The following is a 27277-nucleotide window of genomic DNA, read 5'->3' as shown; positions in this document are numbered from 1 at the left end:
TGAGGGGGACGGGTGTCCTTTCACAGGGATCACCAAGACCATCGGAAAACACAGATACAATTCATAACAGTAGCAAAATTAGTTATGAAGCAGCAACAAAAATAATTTTATGGTTGGGGGTCACCACAACATGAGGAACTGTACTAAAGAATTGAGGAATTAGGAAGGCTGAGAACCACTGCTCTAGAGGAAGGGAGCCCAAAGTGGAGGTGCATGTCTATAATCCCTGCATTTGGGAGGCAGGGGCAGGAGTCTGAGTTCAAGGCCAGCTTGGGCTATATTGGGAGACACTGTCTAAAGCAAGGTAAAAGGAAAGCAGGCAGGCTAAGGTGTATGTAGCACGGGTCTAAAATTCCAGCACTTGGGCAGCAGAATCACTCAAGGCAAGCCTGGTGTACACAGGATTCCATGCTAAGTTTGGTCTATGCAGCAAAACCCTGATGAGGGATGGGAGGGAGGGAGGTAAGGAAGTAGGCAGAAGTATCAGCTGAATCAGTCACTAACCCAAGGGGAGCAAAGCCCTTAGGTGCAGGCCACAGCTAAGGTAGGGGTGGCTGAGGGTTTCAGAGGACCTGGGATCAGCTTTAGCTGGAAGCAGAGGTTTAAAAGGTCAGTTTTGAGCAGGTACAGAATGAGGGACTCCTTCCCCCAACACAAATCAGTTCTTCTGCATAAATCAAATACCCCACAGGCCTCTACTGCCTATGGAAATGACCCACAGTTCCTGCACCTGCCTCTGGCCCCTGGCCATGGAGGGAGGGGCACACCACAGCTGGAGGTGGCAGAGCCCACAGGAGCTTTTACATGTTACGGAGGAAGCTGCCTTGAGCCCACTCCAAACCCAGCGGCTGCCTGGGCGCCCAGGGTCTAGACATCCCACCAGAACACTTTGTGTTCTGCAAATGCTTCCGTCGACCAATCCTTTTGTTCCCCCTGTATTGTTTCTTCTCAAACATCTGATGGTGCTGAAGAAAGGGGCTGCAGCCCACACAGCAGCTAAGGACTGTGTGGTAGGGAAGCACGGAGTAACACTCCTCCATCCTCCAACACATACGATCAGAGACTGCACAGGGCACACTCTTCCCACGACCATGACCACGGTAAGAGCTGCAGCCTAGGCCCAAGGCCTGGAACACTGATCAACCAGGATCTTCTGGACTCAGGCCAAGGACAATGTTATCAACTGGGCCTCCTCATAAAAAATGTGCTTTTATTGTGGAGGAGGCTAGTCTTCCCACCCCGGCTCCTTCCATGGAGGACCTCAGACCAGGTCTCCAGCCACCCACCCTTGCTCCTGCCCTTCTGCATCCTGGGGCTGAGACTTCGATGGCTCCAACCTACTTTACTGGGCCACACCCACTGCAGGGAGCAGGGCTGGGCCCTGCCTGGGTCTGTTTCTCTGCCAGCAAGACTTTGCCATAGCTTCTAGAGCAGGTACCCTATCCTAGTCCATTGCCTGCAGGAGCCCTCCTCTGGGTGGGCCTCCCATCCCTGAACTGGCCTTTACAGATTCTGCCTCAGACCAGAGCAAGGGAGGCAAGGGAGGAGCCTGCCATCTCAGGCCATCTTCTGGCAGCATGCCAACTGTCAGCACACTTGGCCAGTGTCAGATTTTGGAGGACTCCAGCCGGGGACTCCAGGGTGTAGGGGGCTCCCGCAGCACTCGCAGCTCCTGTTCGAGTGCCTGGTTCCTCCGGTACATGTCCATGTAGCCCCCCTGGATTTCTCGCTGGTAGCGCAGCACCCTCTCCTTTTCCTCCTGCCAAGTCTGCCGCTCCTGCTCGAAGCGCAGCGCCTGCTCCTGGCCACGAAGCCGCTCTTGCAGCAGCTCCGCCCGCAGCTGCTCGGTGGCCCCTTCGCTGGCTTCACTGCCTCCTGCCTCTCCTAGCAGTCCCTGGCTCTTGCAGTCATCTGTCTCGCAGATGCCTGGAGCTTCCTCCCGAGGCGCTTGCTCTTGCAGGCTGCGCACTGCCTCCCGCAGCCGAGCCAGCTCAGCGTCCTGAGCCTGGGCTTGTGCCCTGCTGCCCCGAAGTTGCGTCTTCAGACTGAAGATCTCAGCCAGCTTCTGTGCCAGCTCTGCCTGGGCTTCCCGAAGCTGCTGTTTCAACAGGCTAATCTCCGCGGTCTTCTGGCACACCTGAGGGTAGGGACAAATCGTGAGCACAGTGTGACACTGGGGTCAGCTGCAGGGGAGAGGCAACAGGGTATAGGACCAAGGCAATGAGAACAGGCATCAGCCTATGATGTGTCCTACCTCCCATCGGGCTTCCTCCTCTGGCCGGGCATTAGGGTCAGCCTCCACTTGGGGACCAGAGGTCCGAGGCTCTGGTGCCAGGCCCTGTTGAGCCCGCAGCTCCTTGCGCAGGCGCCGCTGCTCCTGTTGGGCCATAAACAGCTGCAGCTGGAGGTTGCGCTCGCTGCGCTCAGCTTTCTGGGCCACCTCATGCAGCCGTTCCACGTACAGGCGCTTCAGTTCAGACAACCACAACCGCTGGCGCTCCTCTAGCACCTGCAGAGGGGGAGAGGAACTGGTTAGCGGTGGGCACAGCCTTGCTCAGATTTCCAGTTGGCCTGCCCTCTAAAAACAATGCTCACTTGTGCCCAAGGCCTGCCATTACTAATGTCTTATGCACCTAGGCCACAGAGCCCAGCGTCTCGGCCACAGGTACTTCAAACCCAAAGAGGCTCTCCACAGATAGTGTTACTAATACAAGGTCCTAAGCCTGGCGATGGTGGCGCACGCCTTTAATCCCAGCACTCGGGAGGCAGAGGCAGGCGGATCTCTGTGAGTTCGAGACCAGCCTGGTCTACAGAGCTAGTTTCAGGACAGGCTCCAAAGCCACAGAGAAACCCTGTCTCGGAAAACCAAAAAAAAAAAAAAAAAAAAAAAACTAATACAAGGTCCTCAGAGAGACTGCCTGGCTCCCTCCTACACAATTCCCAGGACCAAAGTCACAGGGCATCCCTGATGTGTAGTTGAGGGATAGCTAAGAGTAGAATTCTCTTTCTTTTCAGTGCTAATCTAACCTAGGGTCTCACACTCATTAGGCAAGCACACTACCCCTGCTAAGCTATAATCCCAGCCTACAAGTGTCTTTTTTTGTCTTCCTTTAAGAGCAATAGGAGCTGTGCAGTGGTGGCACACATCTTTAATCACAGCACTTGGGAGGCAGAGACAAGCGGATCTTTGTGAGTTCAAGGCCAGCCTGGTATACAAGAGCTAGTACCAGGACAGGCTCTAAAGCGATAGAGTAAACCATCTCGAAAAACAAACGAAAAAAATAAATAAATAAAAAGAAATAAAAAAAAAGAAAAACAAACGAAAAGAAAAGGCTGGTTAAAAGCGATGGAAGAAAGGGTGCCATCAGGGGCATAAACTCTGATCTCACTGCTCCAGTCCCATCCTCTGCTGCCTCTAACATACGGCTGCCCCCCAATATCACACTATGCTTAGGCCTTGTTCATGGTTTGTCCCCACCCCGAGCTGTGCCAGCTGTCAGAAGTTAATCTGGCCTATATCTCAATGCCAAGGAACAAACCAAGCCAGGGCAGGGGCTCCCTCACCTGAGTAAAGGGGTTAGAGACATCCTGGTCACTGAGGTCCCTCTTGAGTTCCTCACAGGTCTCAGGCAACACGGCTACCTCCTCACCAGTGGGACAGGAAAACTCATACGGGGGAGGTGGCTCAGGCAGGCAGCTCAGTACAGCCAGAGGTCCAGACTCCTTAGGGCTCCTTGAAGCACGGTCCAATGAGCCCCCAAGGTGATTAATGTGGCCCAAGGAGGAGCTGAAGGGGCTGGAGCCAGTGCCTGGACTACGGCCAAAACTCCCCCCACTGGAAGAGTCCGAAAGGCTGGGCTCAGGGCCACCTTCATCTAAGCTGAGGGCATGAAGCAACTGTGCACGGGCTTGACTGGCCCGAGGCCCAGGACTCAGAGGTGGGTGGCAGGCCAGCGTGTGCAGACTGCCATTGCTTCGCCACAACTTCTGCCCCTTGTGGGCTGCCAGGCTCTGCATGGACAGGAAGCCTTTCCCGGTGCCCACAGGAGACTTGAACACCGAAGGACGGATTCGGCACTGTCAGGAAGAGAATGCAGGCATGAGCTGAGTTGGCCACTCTTTTCTGCCTACCTGATGTCCCTCGGGATCCCCTCTGAGAATACAGGGCACACATCACAGGGAGGTCACAGGGAGGCAGTGATCGTGCTTTAGGCTGGCCCATATGGAACAGACTTCACACACCTCAGCCTGCCCTCGCCTACCGTCAGGGCCTCCTGGCTAACCACCCCAACATCATGGTCTCCAAGTCGGGCCCAATCCCCCGCAGCAGTGATGCACCTTGTCAAAGCGACCCCGCTCAGGCAGGGAAGTCTTGCTGAAGTCACCGGCCCGAGGATGCTCCCGGTAGTAGAGGGTGGCATAGTCCGGTTCATTCCGAGGTGCTCGCTTGCCGCTCTTGCCGTCCTTCTTGGGGAGATGCAGGTAGCTGAAGAGTTCGCGCTGGCCCAAGCCTTTCCGGAGGAGCCCGTCAGCCTGCCGGGAGCCCCGGGACCCAGCCAGAGCGGCACGAAGTTCTTCAGGGGAAAAGTCCTGCCGTTCCAACAGGCTGCCTACGCTGCCCATGGCAATGCCAGCAGGGCCTGAGGCCGTGGCCATGAAGGTTCAGCAGGGCACAGGCAGCTGATTCTGGGAATCAGAAGGCTCCATTAGTGGCAGATGGGCACTCAGTACCCAAGTCCCCAGATGCTCTAAAACCAGACACTTGCCATCTGTCGGTTCCCCAGGTTGCCCAGGCCCAGCAGAGCCAGATACGTGTGAATGGGACAGGACTTCCAGAATGGCCAAGGGAAAGGAACACTGAACACGGTGTCAGACTAAGTCGCTTCCACTGCGACACCTGAAGGAACAGCTCCAGACAGGGGTCTGGTGTGCAATGCAGAGGCAAGGCAGGAAAGGGGAGGCCCTAAAGCAGTAGGATGGGGCTCCCCTAGAACTGGGCCAGCAAAGGGTGGAGGGTGAACTCAGGCACTGTCTGACCCATGATTCTGCTTACTTCTGACAGGTTCTCCAACAAATTTGTGGTATGGGGAGCAAGCATAGTGAACCAGGGCTGGAGGAGGTTTGTTTCTCTGTCTTCTCAGGAGGGGAAGCCCCTCTTCTCTCAAAGGGTCAGAGGTCCCCACCCCCAGGAAACATCTGGGTGGGTGGGGTTTGGGGGAATACAGTGGGAGGGACACAAACAGGAAAGGCCCAAGGGGAGGAAGGATGGTGATACACACAGGAAGGGCCTAAGGGGAGGAACAATGGCTCCTGTTTCCGGAACAGGTGTTGAGGCCCAGGCAATGATGGGAGGCAGAGGGAAGAAGCAGCCATTCTCTGTAATGCCACTGGGTTCTGCTGTTAGCTATCACCAGCCAGGACCCCAGGACCTGGATGCTAGCAGCTATGACCTTAGCCATACCTAACCGCTGTGAGCCTTGTCTTCCTCGGGAGCAGAAAGGCAGTGACAGACAACATTTATCACTTAGGGATACTGAAAGGAAGGGGTAAGATAACTCGACCAGGCACCTAGTCCAGGCCTGGCCTGAAGCCACGGTCAACACAGAATACCCGTGGCAGAGCTTAGTCACCCGCTTCAGCTCCACACCAGGGGACCACGCTGATGGACTGTCTCTCACATGCTCTGGGGCCCGTGCCACACCCATCGCCTGGCATACGGTAAGTGCAAACAACTGGCAGGGAATGGCACCTTTTCTGCCTCCCACCCACCCACACACAGCTGCTCCCAATGCCAAGCAGATGCCTGGCAGGCAGGCTGCCACTGGGAGTACCCACCACCACCCACCCAATACACTTCCGGGACACCCACTCCCACCTCAAACAATGGTGGTTAGGAGGCTCCATCCTAAACCATTTCCAGGCTTTGTGTTTAGGGAAGACAGAGCTCTCTGGTAGAGGGAGGGTAGGCCTTGTCCCTACCCCCTACCCTATTCTATAGCCCTCAACTGCACCCTTGGCAAAAAAAAAAAAAAAAAAAAAAAAAAAAAGTCATAGCCTTCTGCCTTCTCCTGAATAACTTTCTTTTTTTTAAATATTTATTTATTATTTATTATGTATACAGTATTCTTTCTGTGTGTATGCTTGCAGGCCAGAAAAGGGCACCAGACCTCATTACAGATGGTTGTGAGCCACCATGTGGTTGCTGGGAATTGAACTCAAGACCTTTGGAAGAGCAGGCAATGTTCTTAACCACTGAGCCATCTCTCCAGCCCCCCGAATAACTTTCTTATACCACTCAAAGTGGGGTGCCAGCCTGAGTTTGGACCCCCCTGCCCAGGCGCACTGAACAGAGGGATATCACAAGCCATGTAAACTCAAGAGATTCAACCAGGTTACAGGATTACTGGAGCCGGGGCTATGACAGTAACATGGCGCTTTGTAGACTCTCAAGGAGACTATGGGTCCAGGAGCCCCTCCTTTTAAGAGGCAAGTTCTTGGAGACTCACAGAGCTAACCAGTATGAGGACGACACATGGGATCCCGATGCCAGGGCTGCCAAGTGTCTAGCAGGACTCAGGATGTCACCCACAACCAAAAGAACTAGGATGGGGTCACTTTGCCTCCTCATTCAACACTGCTTTGCCCCGACAAGCCTACCCATGAGACGTCACTGCGCGTGAGATGTTCTGCTGCTACTCAAGGAACACGACCATCTCCAGCTATGCCCCTCTCCCTCCCCGGGGACCCTCGATGCCTGCCTCTGCATCTTGCCTTCCTTACCGCTGTTGGGATAAATGACAGAGGGGCAACAGGGGTGAAAGGATTTTGTGAACGGTTAAGTCCCGTGTGCCCAGGAGTTGGGGACATTGCCAAACATGCCCACTTCACTCCAGACCCACATATCCTTCCTCTGTGCTGATACTCACTGCCACTCCCAGGAGAAAAAACTGACACTCCACGGCACCCGCCAAAGGGTTGTGGGTCCAGGGATGAACCAGCGTGGCCACACGCCACAACTACGTAAATGGCTTTATACAGAACACAGAAAGTATCGGTCCCACAGAGAAACGTGTGTTAGAGGACAGTCCAGCAGCGGACAGCACCCTTTGTACAGGTCACCCACCATCCACCCACCTAGACAAGGTCTCACGTGGTGCTGCAGTCTGCCCCATCAGTAGGGCTCTGAGGTCTCAGTCTGGAGACAAACCCCTTTCCTGAAAAACCCAACCTACCTCTGCCCCTCCCCCAACACGCACATTCCTTCCCCCGTTGCTTAGAAGCCTTGAGATTGCCTGCTCAGACCAGGGCAGCTGTGCAGGCTCCCTATGGCCTGTGATTTGGTTGGTGGGGGTGGAGAGAGCTGGCAAATGTCTCACAGCCTCTGGGGGACCAGAGCAGAAAGAGGGGGTGCCAGGGCTGTGCTGCCATAGTAGGCAGGGTAGTGCTGCCTTTTCGAGACAGGGTTTCTCTGTAGCTTTGGAGCCTGTCCTGGAACTTGCTCTGTAGAACAGGCTGGCCTCGAACTCACAGAGATCCATCTGTCTCTGCCTCCAGAGTGCTGGGATTAAAGGCACGCACCACCACCGCCAGGCTAGGGTACCTATCTTAAAGCCCAGGGGCTTCATTCCTGCCTCGCTCTGCCCCAAGGTTAGCCAGCAGTGCAGAAATCCCTAAATAGAAGTACACAGTGGGACACCCCAGCACCAGGCCCTGGGTACCTCTTCAAAACACACCCGGGAGATGAATGTGGTTATTTTTTGCTTCACAAGAGGAAACCCAAGGAGATGAAGAGGTAAAATGATGTGACCAAGGTCATGTTCAGCTGCATAGGAGGAAGTGCCCTGGCTTCCTAGGCGCAGCTTTCCCTGCATTTCCTTTGGCTTGGGGCACCTCAGCCTCGTGTGGTGAAGGAGTAAAGTCAGACTGAACTGCCATTATTAGTTAGTCCCACCAGAGTGCCCAGGGGAGGGTCACACCACCTGCTGGGGGGGGGAATCAGCCCTTCTGAGGGGTGTGTCTGCAGCTGCCCCAAAGGAATGAGCCTGGAATGTCCCAACTCCAAAAATGGGGACAGCCTGAGAGGGGGTGGGGGTGGCTGGCATACCCTGGCCCCTTGGCAGAATTATTGCAATTTGCTTAACGCACAGTGCTCCAGGGTTTCTCAGCTCTTGTATTTCATAATGTCACATCATCCCCACAGCAGTCGGTGGACACAGACAGGGCAGTAAGGATCCTATTTAGAAATAGGCTTGGACGGAGGAACAAGTCGCCTAAGATCCCACTCTGAGGGCCAATCTGGATTCCCACAGTAAAGCCCTCTATACTACACCCAGCTGTCCCAGCTAGGGGTCACCTTCCACCAGCACACACTGCTGTGGAGCCTGCCCAGCCCCCATGCTTGTTCCTCCCAAGGGCACTTATGGCTAGGCTGGGTGGGATGTAACTTCACCCCCTCCCAGGGATCTCTCCTAGCCCACCCTGGGGGAATAGGGTAGGAAGAAATAGTGGAAGTGGCGCTGGCTTAGGGACTCTAAGCTCTGGAAACTGCTAGAGGCGGTGTCGGGAGCTGGCTGGTCGCTTTCATTCACAGTCTCGCACATACACACCCACACGCAGCCAGTGGCAGAGGAGCCCTGCTTGGGAGAGCCTGGAAGGAGGCTGATCACCAGGTCCAGGAGGGCCTCCCGCCTCTGCTCCCTCCTAAGGATAGTCATGCCCAATCTGTATCTCCTAGGTGGAATGTCGCACGCCCCCATCTGAATTGAGCCAGGGTCCCGGTCCTCACTTTTGTGAAAGGCTGTGGTCAGAACTGGAACAGAGTCCCGGACCTTGGGACATCCCCTATCCGCAGGTCCCCAGCCAAGGACCAGACAAGGCAAGGGGCTGGGGAAGGAAGAGGATACCTTGTGGGAGAGGGCAGGTGAGCGGTGTCCCCGGGAAGGCGGCAGAGAAGACAGGTTGGCCGCCCCGGAGGAACTACGCCCGGGTAGGCAGTGGAGGAAGCGAGAAATCCCAGAACTGAGGGAAGGAGAGCTACCCAGGGGGGCGGGGTGGGGTGCGCACGTCCCGCCCGCAGTCGGCCGGGCTTGCCTGGAGCTGCTGCAGGGGGCGGAGGCCGAGGTCAGACTCCTGCGCCAAGGGCGCCTGCCCCTCCTAGCTGCGGCGCAGGGGTCTCGGGCAAAGCTCCACTGAAAGCCCTTTTACAGGTTAACCTCGTGAGCGGGAGCGGAGGACACCGGGACTAGCACTGCATCCTCTCACCCTTCCACCTTGCCCCGCGCCGGGGTCCCAGAGCGACCTCGGCGACCTGCCCAGCCCACTTACCATGCTGGCGCCGAGGATCTCAGGGCGCGCTGCAGTCCCTGACTCGGTCCCGAACCTTTCTCTTCGCACGCTCTTCGGGAAGGCGCGGGAGCCGGATCGGCAGGCAGAGGACGCGCCGGGCGACAGTCTTGTGTTGGCCCCAGAGGCGGAGGGAAAACCCGGCCTGACTCACCCGCCCGGCGCGAGCCCCAGAGCCCGGCCCGGCCCCCGGATGTGGGGGGCGGGCACCGGCGCCGCCCCCGAGCGACCTGAGCCCCGCCCCGGCTCACGGGTGCAGCGGGGCCAGGTCCCCCGGTGCGCGATCACCGGTCGCTTGCGTGCAGCAGCTCCGCAGACCCGGCTCCGGCCGAGGCTCCTGAGCCCGCGCCTCCCGGCTGCTCCTCCTCCTCCAGCTCCGAGCCTCGCCCGCCTCGCTCGCTCGATTTCCTTCCAGAACCAGCTTCCAAACTGGCGCGCTGGGGTGGGGCGGTCACGTCTGTGCTTCTGGCCGCCTCTTTCTCAGGTAAGTACCACTTTCCTCCTTTGAGACTAAACCCAAGTAGCAGCGGTCTGAGAGCCGAAGAGGTGTAGTCGGAGTCTCCAGTGGTTGGCAGCTGGACTGGGGGCAGGGCTTTTATTTTGGAGGGAGGTTAGTTTGTCTCCGATGCCTTCAGGGGCCAGACCGATAATGTAAATGAGTCACTTGGGCTGGGTAAGGCGGTAGCGGGACGGAAACCAAAGGCTGGACACCCAAACTCGTTCAAGTTCAGGAAGTTAGAACACCTCTTCTCCCTTGAAAAGTTAACACAGACGGGTGAGGGTGGAGATAATGCTCTGTGGTTTAGAGTATCAGAGGACTCGGGTTTGGTTCCCAGCACCCACGTGGTGGTTCACAGCCCTCTAACTCCAGTTAGTTCCCTGGGATCCAGTGCCCCACCTCTGGCCTCTCGGTGCACTACACGCACGTGGTCCACATTTAGTCATACACACACAGAGTAGCCCTGGCTGACCAGTCTGGCCTCCAACTCAGAGATCTGTTTGCTTCTGCCTCCCCGGCCATGTTTTCTTTTTAAGATTAAAAAAGGGGGGGGGGGGTGGCGGCTGGCGGCACACGCCCTTAATCCCAGCACGCGGAAGGCAGAGGCAGGTGGATGAATCTCAGTGAGTTTGAGGTCAGCTTGGTCTACCAAGTGAATTCCAGGACAGCAATGACTGTTACACAGAGAATTCGTGTCTTGGGGAGAAAAATAAGTTAAACATGGATTTAGGATACACCCAGCACTTCCATTCCTGGGTATATGGCAAAAAAACCTCAAATTGGGAATGCCAACAAGTATTTATAGTAGTCAAGAGGACAAAAAATTTCAAACCCAGGGCTGGAGAGATGGCTCAGCAGTTAAGAGCACTGTCTGCTCTTCCAGAGGACCTTGGTTCAATTCTCAGCACCTACATGGCAGCTCACAACTGCCAGTTCCAGGGTATCTGACACCTTCATACCAATGCACATACAATGAATTTAAATAAGTTGTTAAAAAAAATAGAAAAAAAACCCCTCCATCGATTAATGAAGGGATAGTGTGGTCCATCCGTAAAGCGGAATATTATTTACCATAGAAGAGGAATGAGTGCCATCCTGCTACATCACGGATAAACCTCTAAAAGGGGATGCTAAATCTAAGAAACCACCCACAAAGGCCATGTGGAGTGATTTCACGCATGTGAAGTAGGCAAGCCCTTATGGACAGACTGCAGACTGGTGCTAGATGCTGCAGGGAAGGAGAAATGAGGAGGATTCCTTACTCCTTACTCCTTGTGGTTGGTTCATCTTGGTGTCAGGCAGTGGTTGCGACACTTTCTGCTATTCCTTTTAAAATGTCTCAGAGGGGGGCTGGAGAGATGGCTCAGTGGTTAAGAGCATTGCCTGCTCTTCTAAAGGTCCTGAGTTCAATTCCCAGCAACCACATGGTGGCTCACAACCATCTGTAAAGAGGTCTGGCGCCCTCTTCTGGCCTTCAGGCATACAGACAGAATATTGTATACATCATAAATAAATAAATAAATATTTAAAAAAAAAAAAAAAAAAAAAAAAAATAAAAAAAAAATAAAATGTCTCAGAGGGCTGGGTGTGGCTCAGTGGTAGAGCTTGCCGGAGGTCCTGCGTCCAGTTCCCAGTACCCCAAATTCAAATGGAAATGCTGTATCATGCGACACTTACGTCATTCAAGCAACAAAATGTCATCAGTGGCTCAACAAGTCCCCATTTGCAGCCTGTGCTTTCTGTCTACTGTTGGCAGTTTCCCAACGAAGGAAATGCGGGGAAGAAAACTCGTTCACAGCTACTCGGTGTCTTGGCCATGGGGGGGCCGTGGGGGGCTGTCCAGGTGTGGGGGGTGTTACCTGAGACAGACGCTCGTGGCAAGGACACTCTTATCATCTTGGGGCACCGAGGAAAGGCCTCTCTGGGTGAGTAGCCAGGAAAGTGCACCCCTGGTGTTGAGGCCCAGGGCTGGAGAAATCTGGACATGTTTAGGCACAGGTGAGCTCTCTAGGGAGGCCAGAGCCCTGAAAAAGCCTCAAAGGCGGCACACAGGTGTGGACCCAGAAGCGCCTTACAGAGCGGAACTCGCAGCAGAACCTGTGCAAGCTTGTGTGCCGGGCAGGACTGTGCTGTACACACAAGCCTGCCTGCTGGTTGAAGCTGGGAAGCTAGGGTCGGAAATGTTCAAGAAATGGTTATAAAGAATTAGCAGGCAGTGTGGCACACGCCTTTAATCCTAGCATTTGGGAGGCAGAGGCAGGCAGATCTCTGTGAGTTCAAGGCCAGCCCTGCCTACAGAGCAAGTGCCAGGACAGGCTCTAAAGCTACACAGAGAAACCCTATCTCAGAAAAAAAAAAAAAAAAGTCTTATCAAGAACATTCTTAAGGCGAAAGAGTCAATGCTAAATTCCAGATTTTTTTTTTCCACATAGGGCAGCTGCCCTTGAACTCATTTTGTAGCAACAGAAGATGGATTTGAACTCCTGATCCTGCCGCTTTCCACATTATAAATACTGGGATTCTATGTTCTGTCAATACTTACTGGTTGTTATTGTTGTCTGCTCTGTATGCATTTTCGTGTAGGAGGAGATTGGAGGGCAACTTTGTGAAGTCAGTTCCTCTCTTCCTACCTTTGCATGGGTTCTGGTGTTCGAACTCAGGTCCTCAGACTTGTACAGCAAAAGCTTTGCCCCATCTGTAAGTGTTGATGGTGACTTGGGTTCAGTAAGACCCAAGTGCACCTTCCTCCCTCCCTTTTCCCTTTACTGGGCCCCTTTTATATTTACAAATGCAGTAACCTATTCAAGTTCTGCTGATTTCTTCCCCTATACCAGGCTAGCATTGGAGGAGCAGGATGGTGGTGGTGTCTCAGGCATCCCAGGAGGAAGGACTGGACCAGAGGCCCCACCCCTTGAGAGCCCAGAGGTGTTAAGAATGGGCATGGGAGGGGGCTGGAGAGATGGCTCAGCAGTTAAGAGCACTGGCTGCTCTTCCAGAGGTCCTGAGTTCAATTCCCAGCAACCACATGGTGACTCACAGCCATCTGTGGTGGGGTCTGGTGCCCTCTTCTGGCCCGCAGGCATACACACAGACAGAATATTGTATACATAATAAATAAATAAAAGAAAAAAAGAAAAAAAAAGAATGGGCATAGGAGAGGGGTGGAGGCTCCTGGCGGAACAGAACACTCAGAACTGGCTTCGGGTAAGGATCCTGGCTGGACTGTGGGACTTGGGGGCTAGAGCAGAGGACAGTCCCCTGAAGAGAGCTGTCATTTGGGGAAGCAAGAGGTCAGGAGCCGGATTCCTTGACCCCAACTTCTGCACCAGCTAGAGACTCCAGGCTGCTAAGACCATGCTCCAGCCTCTAGAGGGCTGGCCTGACAGATACTGCCCAGCTTTGAGCCCTTGCATGTTGTTACCCTGGTTACCTGCATGGGGAGTGGCAGCGCAGACGGGACCAGCTGACCCTGTAGGAAAGTAGGCTCAGTCACAATCCAGTCTCTCTTCTTCCCCTAACGCCCTTGTGCCTTCCTCTGTGTGTTTTCATGGCTAAAGAGGTCACTTCATTGAATTCTTGGATGTCCTTGGTTTAACTTTCTCTGATGGAAAACTTGGGTTCCAGACCGGGGGGGAGGGGGGGGTATATACATGATCTGCCTTCCCCCAAAGTACACCTCAGCGTTAGAAGCCCCAAAGGTTCTGTCTTTCTGAGGTTTTGGAGAGAAGGTAGGCTGGGCAGAGGCCATCAGGAGGTTAGGTCTCCTCCTCCCACCCTAGTCTTGCCTCATGTCTGAGAGACTAGTTTCCAGTAAGCAGTTGGCCCCGGGGAGGGGGGAGTACCCACTGAACTCTGGTCACCTCTTGGGTTCATCCCGTATAGGTGAGTCTCTTGTGCTCTCATTTGACAGACCTTGGATTTGGCATGCGAGCCATGCTATTCAAATGCCAAGGACTGAGGCACTCCTGGCACCAGGCCAGAGCTGAAGTGAAACCGAATTCCCTGGTGTACCTGTTTCCTGAATTGGCTAGCCTTGGACAACGTAACTTCTAAAATTATCTGCTGCCTGTAAGTGCCCGAGACAGTAGGATCCTAGGAGCACCCACGGGGAATAGGAGTTTATCATATCTCTGGCTGTCACTTTTCTCCTTGATGGTTGTGACAGTCTTTCTAGACTCTTCTTCACCCTGCCCCAGAGCAGCCCTAGTCCACACATTTGGTTTCCAGTTCTCTGTAGCCCAAAAGATAGAATCTCAGCCTCAAGATTGGTCCTGGCACACCACCATGACTCCCATCACCGTGTCCCGGGCACTGCCTCAGTCTCCTCCTCTGGAATTGACTGGTTTGGGTGTCACCCCACTGCCTTCAAGGTCTCTCTTCCCACCCTCAACAAAAAATTGATCCTGCTGTCTCCACGCTGAGCCTTTCCTTCTCTCAGTTGCCCCTTTACCGCGCACCTGGGTCACTTGTCATCCGGTCTTGTCACTCCCAGGAAATAGCAAGCCCTGAGCATACAGGGACTCGTGCCCAGTCGAGGTCTTGAGGCGTTTGGGAAATGCCATCTCAGCATGTTACACTGACTGCTGGCTTCTTTGAACAGAGCCTTTACCCAGTGAACAGGCTGGACAGCCTTGGTTTTCAGTTTCTGACTCGGGGTCTTGTTATCTAGCCCAGGTTGACTAGAACTCACAATCCTGTCTCCACCTCTGGAGCTGAGAGTCCAGATGTGCACGGCCGTGTCTGGCTTCTGTATCTAACGAGACAGCCTGTGTTCTTTTTTTTTTTTTTTTTTTTTTTTTATTTATTTTGTATACATACATTCTGCCTCCATGTATGCCTGCAGGCCAGAAGAGGGCACCAGACCTCATTACAGATGGTTGTGAGCCACCATGTGGTTGCTGGGAATTGAACTCAGGACCTCCGGAAGAGCAGCCACTGTTCTTAACCTCTGAGCCATCTCTCCAGCCCCTTTTTTTTTTTTTTTTTTTTTTTTTTTTTTTTTTTTTTTACAGCCTGTGTTCTTTTCTGTAGCACCAATCATTTTGTGAAGAAACATAGTTTTCTCTCCTTTCGTTGGTTTTTTGAGGCAGGGTTTCTCCACATAGCCTTGGCTATCCTGGAACGCACTATGTATAACAGATTGTCCTCGAACTCACGGAGATCCACCTGCCTCGGCCTCTCAAGGTTTGCCACCATGCCCAGCCTTGGTGCTGGGGATTGAACCCAGGGCCCTGTACAAGCTAGGTAAATACTCTCCGAACAGAGCAACGCATCCAATTTTCTCCTTTTAAAAGAAGAAATGTGTGTGTGTGTTCTGTGTGTCTGACTGCATGTCCCTTGCAGCACTCAGGCAGGCAGAGGAGGGCCATGGAATCCCCTGGAGCTAGAGTTACAGGCAGTTCTACACTGCGTGACGTGGGTGCTAGGAGTCGAACTCAGATCCTCTGTAGGAGCGGCAGGTGCTTAATCGCTGGGCACCTCTCCAGCCCCGGTTTTCCTCCTCTTAATCTGTCTAATGACAGTTTAATTAGTAGACCAACCAAGAACTCAGGAGGGTGGGGAGACGCCATTTGCTCTCACTACAGTCTTCTCTGGGGCTGACAGTTGGTCGCACTCCCCTCCAACGCACCATCTGCCCCCAAAAGAACTTCGTGGCCATTTCCTAACAGGAAGAGGAGAAGGAGGGAAGGTGGCTTCTTGCTCTGGAGCCTGGTTTTGTTACTGCCTGGTGACCTTTCTGAGCCCTGGATTCTTGGTTTTGTAAAACAGGACAAATCACTAGATTAAGTTCACTCGGGTGCAAGAACTGGCATGATATGCAGACACTGGCAGCCCTGCAGCCCCCACCCTTCGCTCCTCGCTCCTCACCTTCCCTCCTTTTCTCCTTTGTCCCCTTGGAGCTGAGCCAGCTCTAGCCCCACGGGGAAGATTTGGGCTGTGTTGGTGGTCACTAAGGACCTCTGGCCTTGCAAAGAGCAGGTTGGCAGATACCAAGTGGACTCTCCCGTAGTCCTCCTCCCTCAGTGACCCGGTGACCTGGGCAGCACCAGCAGGTTGTGGGTGGAAGCTGAGACCTGCCAGGACTTGCTCAGGTGCCTGCCCGAGGGCAGGCAGCTCTCAGACCTGCAGGAGCCAGCCAGGATGAGACCCACCCCCGGAAGTCCAAACTGCACAGCTGACCCGCTCCTGGGCCACAGGGAGACCTGGACCAGCCAGTCCAGGAGGAGCTGCCAGGCTAAGTGGTCACAGCACTTTGTTCCAGTGCTGAGGAGGCCTGGGATCCAGGCTTTCAAGGGTTTAGGACCTGGGTTGGGATCTGGCCTATGAGGCAGCCTCAGTACGCTCAGCCCTGCCTACTGAGCACAGTCAAGGGGACTAAGGTGGCACTTTGTATATGGGGTATATTCTCCCACAGTGTTTTAAATACCAGCTTAATAAAGTGAGCTTGGATTCTTCTGTATCATTCCTGACTACCAGTGAGTTTTAGGCCAGGCTGAACACAAAAACAAAATATGAAGTCATGGTCTGTGTTGATGACGACCTTCAGCTAGTACTCCTAGGTGCATGCCCTTCTACCTCAGCATCCCGGGGGTGAAGCCAGGGCCTCACATCTGCTAAACCCATGTAACCAAACTGTGCCCCGAGCTACACCCTTAGCTCTGCTGGGTTGTCTCAAAACAATTCCAAATAAACATCATTCTTTGTTTTGTTGTGTTTTTGAGATAGGGTTTCTCTGTGTAGCCCTGGTTGTCATGGAACTCACTCTGTAGACCAGACTGGCCTCAAGATCACAGAGATCCTCCTGCCTCTGCCTCCCAAGTGCTGGGATTAAAGGCGTGTGCCACCACCGCCCGGCTCTTAGTTTGTGTTTTGAGACAAGGTTTCACTGTAGCCCTGGCCGGTCTGGAACTTGTTATGTAGACCTGACTGGCTTTTAGTTCAGATATCTGTCTCCCTCTGTCTTTTGATTGCTGGGCTTAAAGTCACCCACCACTATACCTGACATAAGCAAGCTTGCTACTACCAAGCTACACCGCAGCCCTGCGTTTGTTTTTCTCTATGACTTCACTGGCATGAAAAAGCCAAGCTGAGGACTGCAGGTGGGCAGCGTCTGGGGGTGGAACCTGTGCAGTCGGGCACTCGGCTCTGCCACCCTTGACTACTGGTGAAGGAAGCAGGAAGATCCCTGCCACCCCTGTAAATTCCCTCAGAGGAAAGCCAGGAAACAATGACCTTTGAGGGTATCTGGGTAAGATCGCTAAGATATGGAGCCCTGCCTCAGCCCCCAAAGGCATACCCCTGTGAGGACAGGGGAACCTCCGCCTTGCCTGTGGTGTCAAGGGTCGCAGCTATGTGACCACTCATACACTTCCCCCTCCCTTCCCATCTCCATGTGCAGTCTGACAGCCCGGCCTGAGTTCAGCCAGCCATGCTCTTGGGCTCCTCGCTCCGCCAAGTACCACAGTCCTTACAAGTCTCCCAAGCACCGCCTTCTCTCCTGTACATCTGGGTACCAGCAGGCAGAAGTTTATCTGGAGCCCAGTTCTGTTCTGCTTTCCTAACCCAGTAAGTGAATAGATGTGTCTGGCACATGGCCCAGCTCCTGGCTTCCTTCCCAAACCTGCAGCCAGACCATGTGACAGCCACTGCCTATCCCCATCCCCAAACATTCACCAGGCCCCACCCAGGAGAGCCAGACAGCTGCACACACCCTCACCTGCCTGGCACCGTCATCCTCCAGCCTGGCTCTCTCTCCGGATCTACCAGAACAGCAGCTTCCCCACGCTACCTCTGCCTGGAGCCCACCACACAGGTCCCTAGGCAGCTCTCAAGGCTTAACTTTTGTGATGCTCTTGGCATGACTGATGGGCACAGGACCAGGACTGTGGTACAGAGAAGGCAAGCCTGAGAGCTGGTACTTGGCCTGTGCACAGTCACCATCCCCTGGTACTTTCTTGTCGGGCGGATGGGGGTAAAGAAGGAGCCCGTAGGAACTGATGTCCTTGGGTCAGCTTGAATTGACAGATCCTTCATACCAATGTATTGAAGGATGCAGACTTGACTACTGCCTAGTACGAGGATCCAGATCAGTCAGTTGCCAGAGGTACCCCATTGAATGGGAAAAAACAAAAACCAAATACATATATATTTTTTTATATTTATTTATTATGTATACAATAGTCTATCTGTATGTATGTCTGCAGGCCAGAAGAGGGCACCAGACCTCATTACAGATGGTTGTGAGCCTCCATGTGGTTGCTGGGAATTGAACTCAGAGCCTTTGGAAGAGCAGGCAATGCTCTTAACCACTGAGCCATCTCTCCAGCCCCATATATTTTTTTTATATACCACCCCCCACCCCCTTGTTCAACCACTAGCTACTGGAGAAGTGTGATCTGAGGCTGAAAGCCAAGGTGAGCCCTGCAAGTGCTAACAGCTGGACACTGTCAGCTACCTCTGCAGCTGGGCAGCGGGCCCTTTTATTATTATTATTTATTTTTTGGTTATTCGAGGCAGGGTTTCTCTGTAGCTTTTGGAGACTGTCCTGGAACTAGTTCTTTTAGACCAGGCTGGCCTCGAACTCACAGAGATCCGCCTGCCTCTGCCTCCCAAGTGCTGGGATTAAAGGCGTGTGCCACCACCGCCTCAGCAAGCAGACCCTTTCCTGAAGGAGCGTGACACCGTGTCCCACCAAGTTACACCAGTTGTGTATGCCTGGCAGACAGAAGACTCTTAGGATGGAAGCTGTTTGGTGGTAGGGCTGTGGCCTTCCAGACCACAGCATTTGTGTACAGTGAAAGTGTGTATATGGCACTTGTGTGTGTGACCTTTATGCACACGTACATGGCACGTGTCCTGCTCTGTCACATTCCACCTTATTCCTTTGGAAACAAACCATTCTTCCTTTTTTTTTTTTTTTTTTTTTTTTTGAGACAGGGTTTCTTGGTAGCTTTGGAGACTGTCCTGGAACTAGCTATTTTAGACCAGGCTAGTCTCGAACTCACAGAGATCCACCTGCCTCTGCCTCCTGCCTGCTGGGATTAAAGGCGTGCACCACCACCACCACCACCACCCAGCTGGAAACAAACCATTCTCGAAGAGGACTCAAGTTCCATTCCCAGCCCTTGAATCAAGTGGTTCACAGCCACTATTGACTCCAGTTCCAAGGCCTCCAGGGACATCTGAACTCACATATATATAGCTACACTCACAGACACAAGCATATCATCTTAAAATAATGAGGGCTGGAACGATGGGAACTACGGCTAGGCTCACAGTCAAAATAATTTTTTTTTTTTTTTTATTTTTCAAAACAGGGTTTATCTTCGAAGTTTTGGGGCTTGTCATGGAATTTACTCTGTAGACCAGGCTGGCCTCGAAGTCACAGAGAACCACTTCTGCCTCTCAAGTGCTTGGACTAAAGGCATGCGCCCACCTTCTGGCTGTTATGCCTACTTCTAATGGTCATTTTAGTTCCACTTTGTCCCTAGTAAATGTATTCTCTTAGTCTTAGTGCGTCTCTGTGCACTCCAGGGCAGTCAGGGCTACACAAGCTAAAAAATTGTCATGTTATTTGTGTGTGTGTGTGTGTGTGTGTGTGAGAGAGAGAGAGAGAGAGAGAGAGAGAGAGAGAGAGAGAGAAACGCAGATGGAGATCAAAGGACACTTGGGGGAGTGGCCCTCTCCTGACAGTAGGTCCTGAGGACTATCGGCCTTTACCTGTTGCTGGCCTTAAACTTTTTAAGAATTGGTTTAAATATAAAAAAATACACAGCCCTGGACATGGCACCACATGTTGTGATCCTAGCTCACAGCAAGCAGAGAGCAGCAGATCACTCCGAAGCTCAAAGACCAGCTGTCAGACACTATGTCGGTATTGGCACGTGCTGTCTGTGCTGACTGAGCAGACTCTGGGAGCGGGAGCAGGAGACTTCTCACTCATCTCTAACTCGAGCATTTTATTTCAGTCTCCTCCAGAGCTCTCTGTTCTGGGGACAGGCTGGCCCTTTTACCCTGTAACAGGGCAAGGAAAACAAACAGCTACTTGTATTAAAAACATGGTGATGGTGTGTGTGTGTGTGTGTGTGTGTGTGTAAAATTCAGACAAATAAACATAGTGGCCTGGGGCTGGAGAGGCTCAATGTTAACCACACATGCTGCTGTTACAGAGCCAAGTTCCAATTTCCAGCACCATGGCAGCTCACAACCCTCTGTAACTCCAGTTCTCAGAAATCTGACGTCCTCTTCTGGCCTCCTTGGGCACAGGCACACCAGTGGTGCACAGACTCATACAGGTGAAACATCCATACACACACACAAAAACAAATCAAAATTAAGAAGAGATGAAGGGAAAAGCCACTTCCAGCAGAGGTTATTTTTTATCTCATGGTATAAAAATAGCTAACACCAATCCCTGGAGAAAGCACGAGAAAACGCCATATCTCTCATTCAGGAAATTCGAGCAAATTCATTTCATCTGCGCTTCCCTTGTCATTTCTGCTGATGCTTTCAGGGCCTGATTTGATGCTTTCACCTCTGCTTGTTTGCTGAGGGAGGCTGCTACAGCCGTCTCTGTCCCAGAAACTCCTGACTCTTCTGCTTCATCGCTACTTGCTTTTGTTCTGCTAGCTTTGCTTGCTACAAGCTTAACAAACTCCTTCAAACTAAAGAGTACAGAATAGCAGACCATTCTCTGTATGGAATGGGCCTGTTCTACACAGCAAGTTCCCGGCAAGCTGGTGCTAGATTTGAGACCCTATCTCAAAGGCAAAAGGGAGAGGGGAGAGAGGAAGTTTTCGGGCATGGAGGCCTGGGGGACTTGAAAGGACTTTAACAGAATAGCAGCAAACACGGCTCTGGCATGCCTTGTCCTCATCCCATTTCCTCTTTCTTGTTTTTGTTTGTTTGTTTTAAGACAGGGTTTCTCTGTATAATTGTCCTACTTGTTCTGTAATTCACTTTTGTAGACCAGGCCAGCCTCAAACTCACAGACATCCCCTTGTCTCTGCTTCTGCCTCCTGAGTGCTGGGGTTAAAGGTGTGCACCACTACAGCCAGTTTGACTTCGTCTCTTAATGCTGGGATTGCAAGTGTTTGACTCCACGTTATGGTGTAGGGGATGGAACCTAATACTCGGCACTCTATCAGCTGAGCTACATCCTCAGCCCCATGTATTCGCAACTTCTTTCTTTCTCTTTTTCTTTTTTTCTTTTCCTTCCTTTCTTTTTTTTTCCTTTTCTTTTTTCTTTTGGTTTTTCAAGACAGGGTTTCTGACTGTCCTGGAACTCACACTGTAGACCAGGCTGGCCTCAATCTCACTGAGGTTCCTAAGTGCTGGGATTAAAGGTGTGCATGTTATTTATTTTTGACACAGAGTCTCACATAATGTCTGAAGTTAATTAGTGTTTTTTTTTTTGATACAGAAATAGTAATGGTACATTTATTTCCATAGCAGCACCTCAATCGTCTCTAACAAAATTAAGGCTTAATTAGTGTTTTTATGCTTTAGCGGAACTGTACAGGCATCTTCACGTACCCTGACTTCTGGTTTCCGTGCTAATATTTTGCTGGTTTGTTTTTGAGGCAGTTTCACTAAGTTCCTGAGGCTGATCTAGAACTCTAGACCGTTGCTTCAGCCTTGGGCATTTGGAATTATGACAGGCGTGGACCATCCACTCCACACTCTCTCCTCCACAAATACAGTTTTTCTTCTGGAAGTCCATCTTCAACACAGCTGACTCACAGACCTGTTGCTGTTTCTTCATTCCATCCCACAGCTGTGATCAACCTTAGACAGTTTTCCTTTTCTCTGTCTTCAGAACTTTCTTGAACATGTGAGGATGTCCTAGTGGTATCTTCTTGCCGTTTTAGGTGTCTGAAAATGTTTGTAGCATCTTAAGGCTGGTGTTCTGAGCACAGAATTCCAGACTGATAATAATCATCTCAGTACGCTAAAGCTGTACTCAGCTGTTTGCTGGCTCTCATTTTTGCTGTGAAGTGTTAGACACGGTCCAATTCTGTGAATCAGTCGTGTGTGTGTGTGTGTGTGTTCAGGTGACCTATGGCGGCCAGAGGAGAGCACTGGGAACTGAACCTTGGTCCTCTGCAAGAATACCAAGCCCTCTTCACTGCTGAGCCATCAGACCCAAGAAGGTTTTATGTACCTCATTAAGCATCTCCACAATCTCTTTGGCTTGAACAACAAAGGTTTGTTTCTTCTTTTGTGGAGCAGCTAGCTGGTGACACACCAGGCTCCTAGTGGAGAGAGAGAAAGAGCAGTGGCAAAATCCTTTTGACAGTTCTAGAAGCTTCTGGCGGCAGACATCACTTAACCTCACATGTCATTAGCCAAAGCCTGGTTCTAGCAGGGTGGGGTTGGCTTTTGCAGATCTAAGCTGTGTGTCTGGTCGCTGCTAACAAGGAACTGGCAGCAGCAATTCAGTCCGTGACACTGTGTCTCCTTTGAAGATCCCTGTACCATTTTTAGGGTCCCCAAGAAAACGCTAAGCACACTCGTTTTCCTCAGGCTTGTGGTAAGATATTAAAGGTGGGTTGTTTACTCAGATGTGAAGCTGACAGAGTCGAGAGGAAGCTGAGATTCCCCGGATATTAGTAATTATAGTGGGTGGCCACCACCCCTAAGCGTGGGAGGATGAAAAGGTTCGGGAAATAGGGCTAACAGGATGGAGGATTTGAAGGAGGACCTCAGCTACAGATGGTCGGTAGGTAGGAGGGCCCAACCGCTTGGGCTTTTCCTCCTAGGGGAAACTACCACAGCTGCTCCGGAATGTTGACAAAAGCCAAGGGTGGGAAAGCAGGGACAGGAAGGATTCACTCTCTCTCCTTCAGCTCTTCCTGTGGCGTCTCCAAGTTACAGAACCCAGCAAGAAGTCAGCTTTCAAGGACTCAGGTCTGGGAATCTGGCTTGGCAGTGTTCATCCCAGCCTCACTGGGAGGATTCTAGAAAGCTGGGCTGGGACCTCAGGGACCACAGGGACCACAGACAAATACTGGCATTCTTCTTTTTTTTAATTTACTTATTTTTATTTCAATTGCATTGGTGTTTTTCCTGCATGTATGTCTAGATGAGGGTGTCAGATCTCCTGGAACTGGAGTTGCAGACAGTTGTGAGCTGCCATATGGGTGCTCGGAATTGAACCTGGGTCCTCTGGAAGAGCAGCCGGTGCTTTTAACTACTGAGCCATCTCCCTAGCCCGAAATACTGGCTTTTTTAATAAGTTGTTTTCCACTACCATGGCTTTGTTTTGTAATTTATTTTTTAAAAATTGTGTGTGATGTGATGTGTGTGTGTGTGTGTACTCGTGAGCACCACTGATGCACACGTGGAGGTCAGCAGGCCTCGTGGAGAATCAGCTTTTTGTTTATTTGTTTGGTTGGTTGGTTTGGTTTGGTTTGGTTTTGGTTATGGTTTTTCTAGAGAGAGTTTCTCTCTAAGTAGCTCTGGAACTTGCTTTGTAGACCAGGCTGGCCTTAAACTCAAGGAACTGCCTGTCTCTGCCTCCTGAGTGCTGGGATTGAAGGTGTGAGCTACCACTGCCTAGCATGTTAATTGACACAAAGTTTCACTATTTAGCCCGGAATGGTCTAAAACTTGATATGTAGGGGGCTGGAGAGATGGCTCAGGGGTTAGGAGCACTGCCTGTTCTTCCAAAGGTCCTGAATTCCCAGCAACCACATGGTGGCTCACAACCATCTGTAATGAGATCTGGTGCAGAATACAGTATATATAATAAATAAATAAATCTTTTTTTAAAAAAAAAAACTTGCTATGTAGCATGGCAAGCCTCAAACTCAGAGGTCCACCTGCCTCTTTCTCCCACGTGCTGGGATTAAAGGTGTCATACCCAGCTATTTTGGATTTGTGAGATGGGGTCTCCCTCTTAGGTCAGACCGGCCTAGAAATTGGTATATAGCCCAGGCTACCTCGAGTTCATGTTGATAGTTCCGTATGAACCTCCCAAGTGCTGAAATTCTAGGCGTGAGCTACCATGCCTGGCATTTGTGTCTGTCTGTTTGTCTGTCCCCAGCCCTGTTGCAGTAGTGTTACTGTTTTATGCCCACATACCTGTTTTTTAAAAAACATTTCTTTTTAATTATGTATACATGCCTGTGTCTATGCGAGGATGCACACATTCATGTATGCTGGTGCTGGAGGAGTCCAGAAAGGACACTGGATTTCCCGGGGCTGGAGTCAGTGGCTGTGAGGTGCCCAGTGTGGGTGCTAGGAAACAAACTCTGGTCCTTTGTAAGAGCAGTACATGCTCCAAACCGCTCAGCCATCCCTCCAGCCCCACAACTGGCTTTCTTACCTAAGCGCTAGGTATCCAAACTCCAGTCCTCAGCCCTCATAGCTGTCCCCTTAGCCTGTGAGCTGGGTCTGGTGGTACAAGCCTATAGCCCATCACCCAGGAGACAGAAACAGGAGGGTCCAGCCTTCTCGGCCAGCATGGCTACATGGTAAGAAACGATCTCAAAAAGAAAGAAAAGTGCTGTGCAGCTGGGTGGTGGTGGCGCACGCCTTTAATCCCAGCACTCAGGAGGCAGCAGAGGCAGGCAGATCTCTGTGAGTGTGAAGCCAGCCTGGTCTACAGAGTGAGGTTCCACAGCTATAGAGAAACGCTGTCTTGAAAAACAAAACAAAAAAAAGTGCTGTGCAAATTTATTTGTAGAGATAAATTGACATGGGGTGAAAGGTGACAGTCTACCTTTTCCCCTCTTTTTTGTACTGATGACTGAACCCAAGGCCGCACACACGACACGCTAGGCAAGCTGTACTGATGACTGAACCCAAGGCCGCACACACGACACGCTAGGCAAGCTGTGGCACTGCATTTCATCCTCTCTCTCTCCTTTAAATTAGATTCATTTTATTTTATCTGCATGTTTTGCCTGTGTGTTTCTGCACAGGGGCATACCTGGTGCCCTCGGGCCAGAAGAGGGTGTCAGCTCTCCTGGAACTGGAGTTACAGACCATGGTGAGTCATGGTGTGGGTGCTGGAACCCAAACCCAGGCCTTCTGCGAGAACAACAGTGCTCTTAACCCTTGAGCCATCTCTCTGTTATGTCTTTTTTTTTTTTCCCGTTTTTTTGAGACAGTGTTTCTCTCTAGTTTTAGAGCCTGTCCTGAAACTAGCTCTTGTAGACCAGGCTGGCCTCAAACTCACAGAGATCCACCTGCCTCTGCCTCCCGAGTGCTGGGATTAAAGGCGTGTGCCACCCACCGCCCGGCATGCTGTGTCTTTAAAAAAAAAGTGTGTGTGTGTGTGTGAATATGTGAGCTCACACGATGAAGAAGCCAGAGGTGACTATTGGTGACTTCCTCAATCTCTGTGGTAGGTGACAGGATCTCTCACTAACCGGAGCTCACCAGTGGCTATGGTGGCTTACCCCTCACCCTACCACCATGCTTGGCTCCTTTTTCTTTCTCTTTTTTAGCAGAGTATGTGTAGATTTGCGAAACAAAAGTGAGAAATAACTTGCCAGAAAGGGAGGGCTCCCAAGGGCTGTGCCTGGCTGCTGACTCTTTTCTATTCATCTATTTATGTATTTATTTATTTTACAGGTTGTTACCAGCTGAGCCATCTTTCTAGCCCCTAGTTGTTTTTGTTTTTTGTTTTGTTTTTAAGATAAGGCGTTGCTAAGTAGTAGCCCTGTTTGACCTGGAACTTGCTATGTAGGCCAGCCTCACCTCAAATCTATGGTCATCCTCCTGCTCCCAACTCGTGGGTAGTGGAATTACAGTTCTGAACCAATCCACATGGCCAGCTGTCTTTTTTTTTTTTTAATATTTATTTATTTATTATGTATACAATGTTCTGTCTGTGTGTCTGCAGGCCAGAAGAGAGTACCAGACCCCATTACAGATGGCTGTGAGCCACCATGTGGTTGCTGGGAATTGAACTCAGGACCTTTGGAAGCGCAGGCAATGCTCTTAACCTCTGAGCCATCTCTCCAGCCCCCCCAGCTGTCTTTTTTTAAAACTTTTCTTTTTGAGGTAAGTTCTTACCCAGGCTGGCCTTGAACTTTCCACCCTGCTGCCTCTACTCACAGAAGTCTCCAGCACTTGGGAGGCAGAGGCAGGCGGATCTCCAAGTTCGAAGCCAGCCTGGTCTAGAGAGAAAGTAATTCTTCTCCACGAGGCCTGACTCCAAAGAAAACGTTCTGTTTCTTTCTCCAGGCTTCAGCGGGTTTAACAGACGAATGATCTTAATTCGTGCTGGGGATTTGCTGTGGGCCAGGCTACCTGAGTGACTCAGCACTACCTCCACCATGGGGAAGGGGAGGGGCTGTTAATTCTGTTCTCTACATTCCTGCATACTAGGATTGTGCCTAGAAGGTTTATTTCTTTGGGCAGTCACCGGGAGTGTGAGGTGTGGGGTTGGTTAGCCTAGTTTTGTCTCCCGCCAAGTAAACCCACCAAAAGTGAACTTGACCTTTTTGTCAAGACCTTTCTTTCCACTTGGCAAAAGCCTACAGGGTACCAGCCTCAGGATCTCTCTCCCTCTCTCTTTCTCTCTCAGGCTGACCTCAAATTTGAGATGCAGCTAAGAATGGCCTTGAACACCTGTATTTCTGGCGTTGGCTTCCCAAGCCCTGAAATTATAAAGTTGTGACACCGTGCCCAGTTTTGTGTAGTGCCAGAGTTCAGCCCAGGACTTCATGCACACCAGGCAAGTACTCTGCCACTGCACCACTGCGGTTATATCTTCACCCTTGCCTTGCCCTCTCATTGCCCTCCCTCTTATCTTTGGCAGGGTTTTACTTTGTAGCCCAGCTTGGTAATCAACCTGCCTTAGCCTCTAAAGCACTGAGGTCAGGGATGTGTACCATCATGTCTGGGTAGGATAAACAGGAAGACCCTTAACACTGTAGTCTCGTGAAGCACAGTTATTCTGAAGCAGCTGGCAGACAGTAGTTGTGTGCTCCAGGGTGTGGGGGCCAGCCACGATAAGCTAAGTCTGGGCAGGTCACCCAAAGGAAGTTCTTTACTTCCAACCATTATCACCTGGGACTCTGGCCACCGATAAATTTAAATGGAGTCTGGAGTCTCAGTAGTTTACCCTGAGACAATTCCTGGCTGCAGGAGGAACCACAGGCCAAGATTGCCCAGCCCCCACCCAAGAGCAGACCTTTCAGAGGAAATGCCTGGCGTTCCAAGAGCTGTAAATAGAGACACCTGACACAGCGCACCTCAACAGGACACCCCTAGATAAATGTCAGCCAATCAGGGACCCTAAACCTCAGAGACCCCTCACCCCCACCTCTACTACTATAAGAACCCTATCTAATTGAGCTTGGGGCTCTCTGGATATTCCAATACATTGGACATGCAGAGAGACCGAGTTTGCAAACTTGATTAAAATAAAGGCTCTTTGCTTTTTTTTTTTTTTTTTAGTTTTTCCGAGACAGGGTTTCT

General features: G+C 51.5%; 2 protein-coding genes across 2 annotated transcripts; one reads left to right on the top strand and one right to left on the bottom strand.

Annotated features, from left to right (window-relative positions):
• N4bp3 (NEDD4 binding protein 3) lies at positions 1–9548 on the bottom strand. Its single transcript, XM_041663888.1, has 5 exons — positions 9325–9548; positions 4339–4686; positions 3565–4077; positions 2255–2509; positions 1–2137 (listed from the first exon to the last, which is right to left on the bottom strand). Exons 2-5 carry the CDS (start codon positions 4654–4656, stop codon positions 1607–1609), a joined length of 1617 nt encoding a protein of 538 aa, XP_041519822.1. The 5' UTR covers positions 4657–4686; positions 9325–9548; the 3' UTR covers positions 1–1606.
• LOC121456368 (ubiquitin carboxyl-terminal hydrolase 21-like) lies at positions 9326–26525 on the top strand. Its single transcript, XM_041664446.1, has 2 exons — positions 9326–9826; positions 26382–26525. Exons 1-2 carry the CDS (start codon positions 9326–9328, stop codon positions 26472–26474), a joined length of 594 nt encoding a protein of 197 aa, XP_041520380.1. The 3' UTR covers positions 26475–26525.
• Positions 26526–27277: the final 752 nt, after the last annotated feature.

Source organism: Microtus oregoni, unplaced genomic scaffold, assembly GCF_018167655.1.
Source record: "Microtus oregoni isolate MIOR12 unplaced genomic scaffold, Mior012 000015F_ref0000493, whole genome shotgun sequence".
Classification (NCBI taxonomy): domain Eukaryota; kingdom Metazoa; phylum Chordata; class Mammalia; order Rodentia; family Cricetidae; genus Microtus; species Microtus oregoni.
Note: the sequence above shows the minus strand (reverse complement) of the source record. Positions and strands in the feature narration are given on the sequence as shown.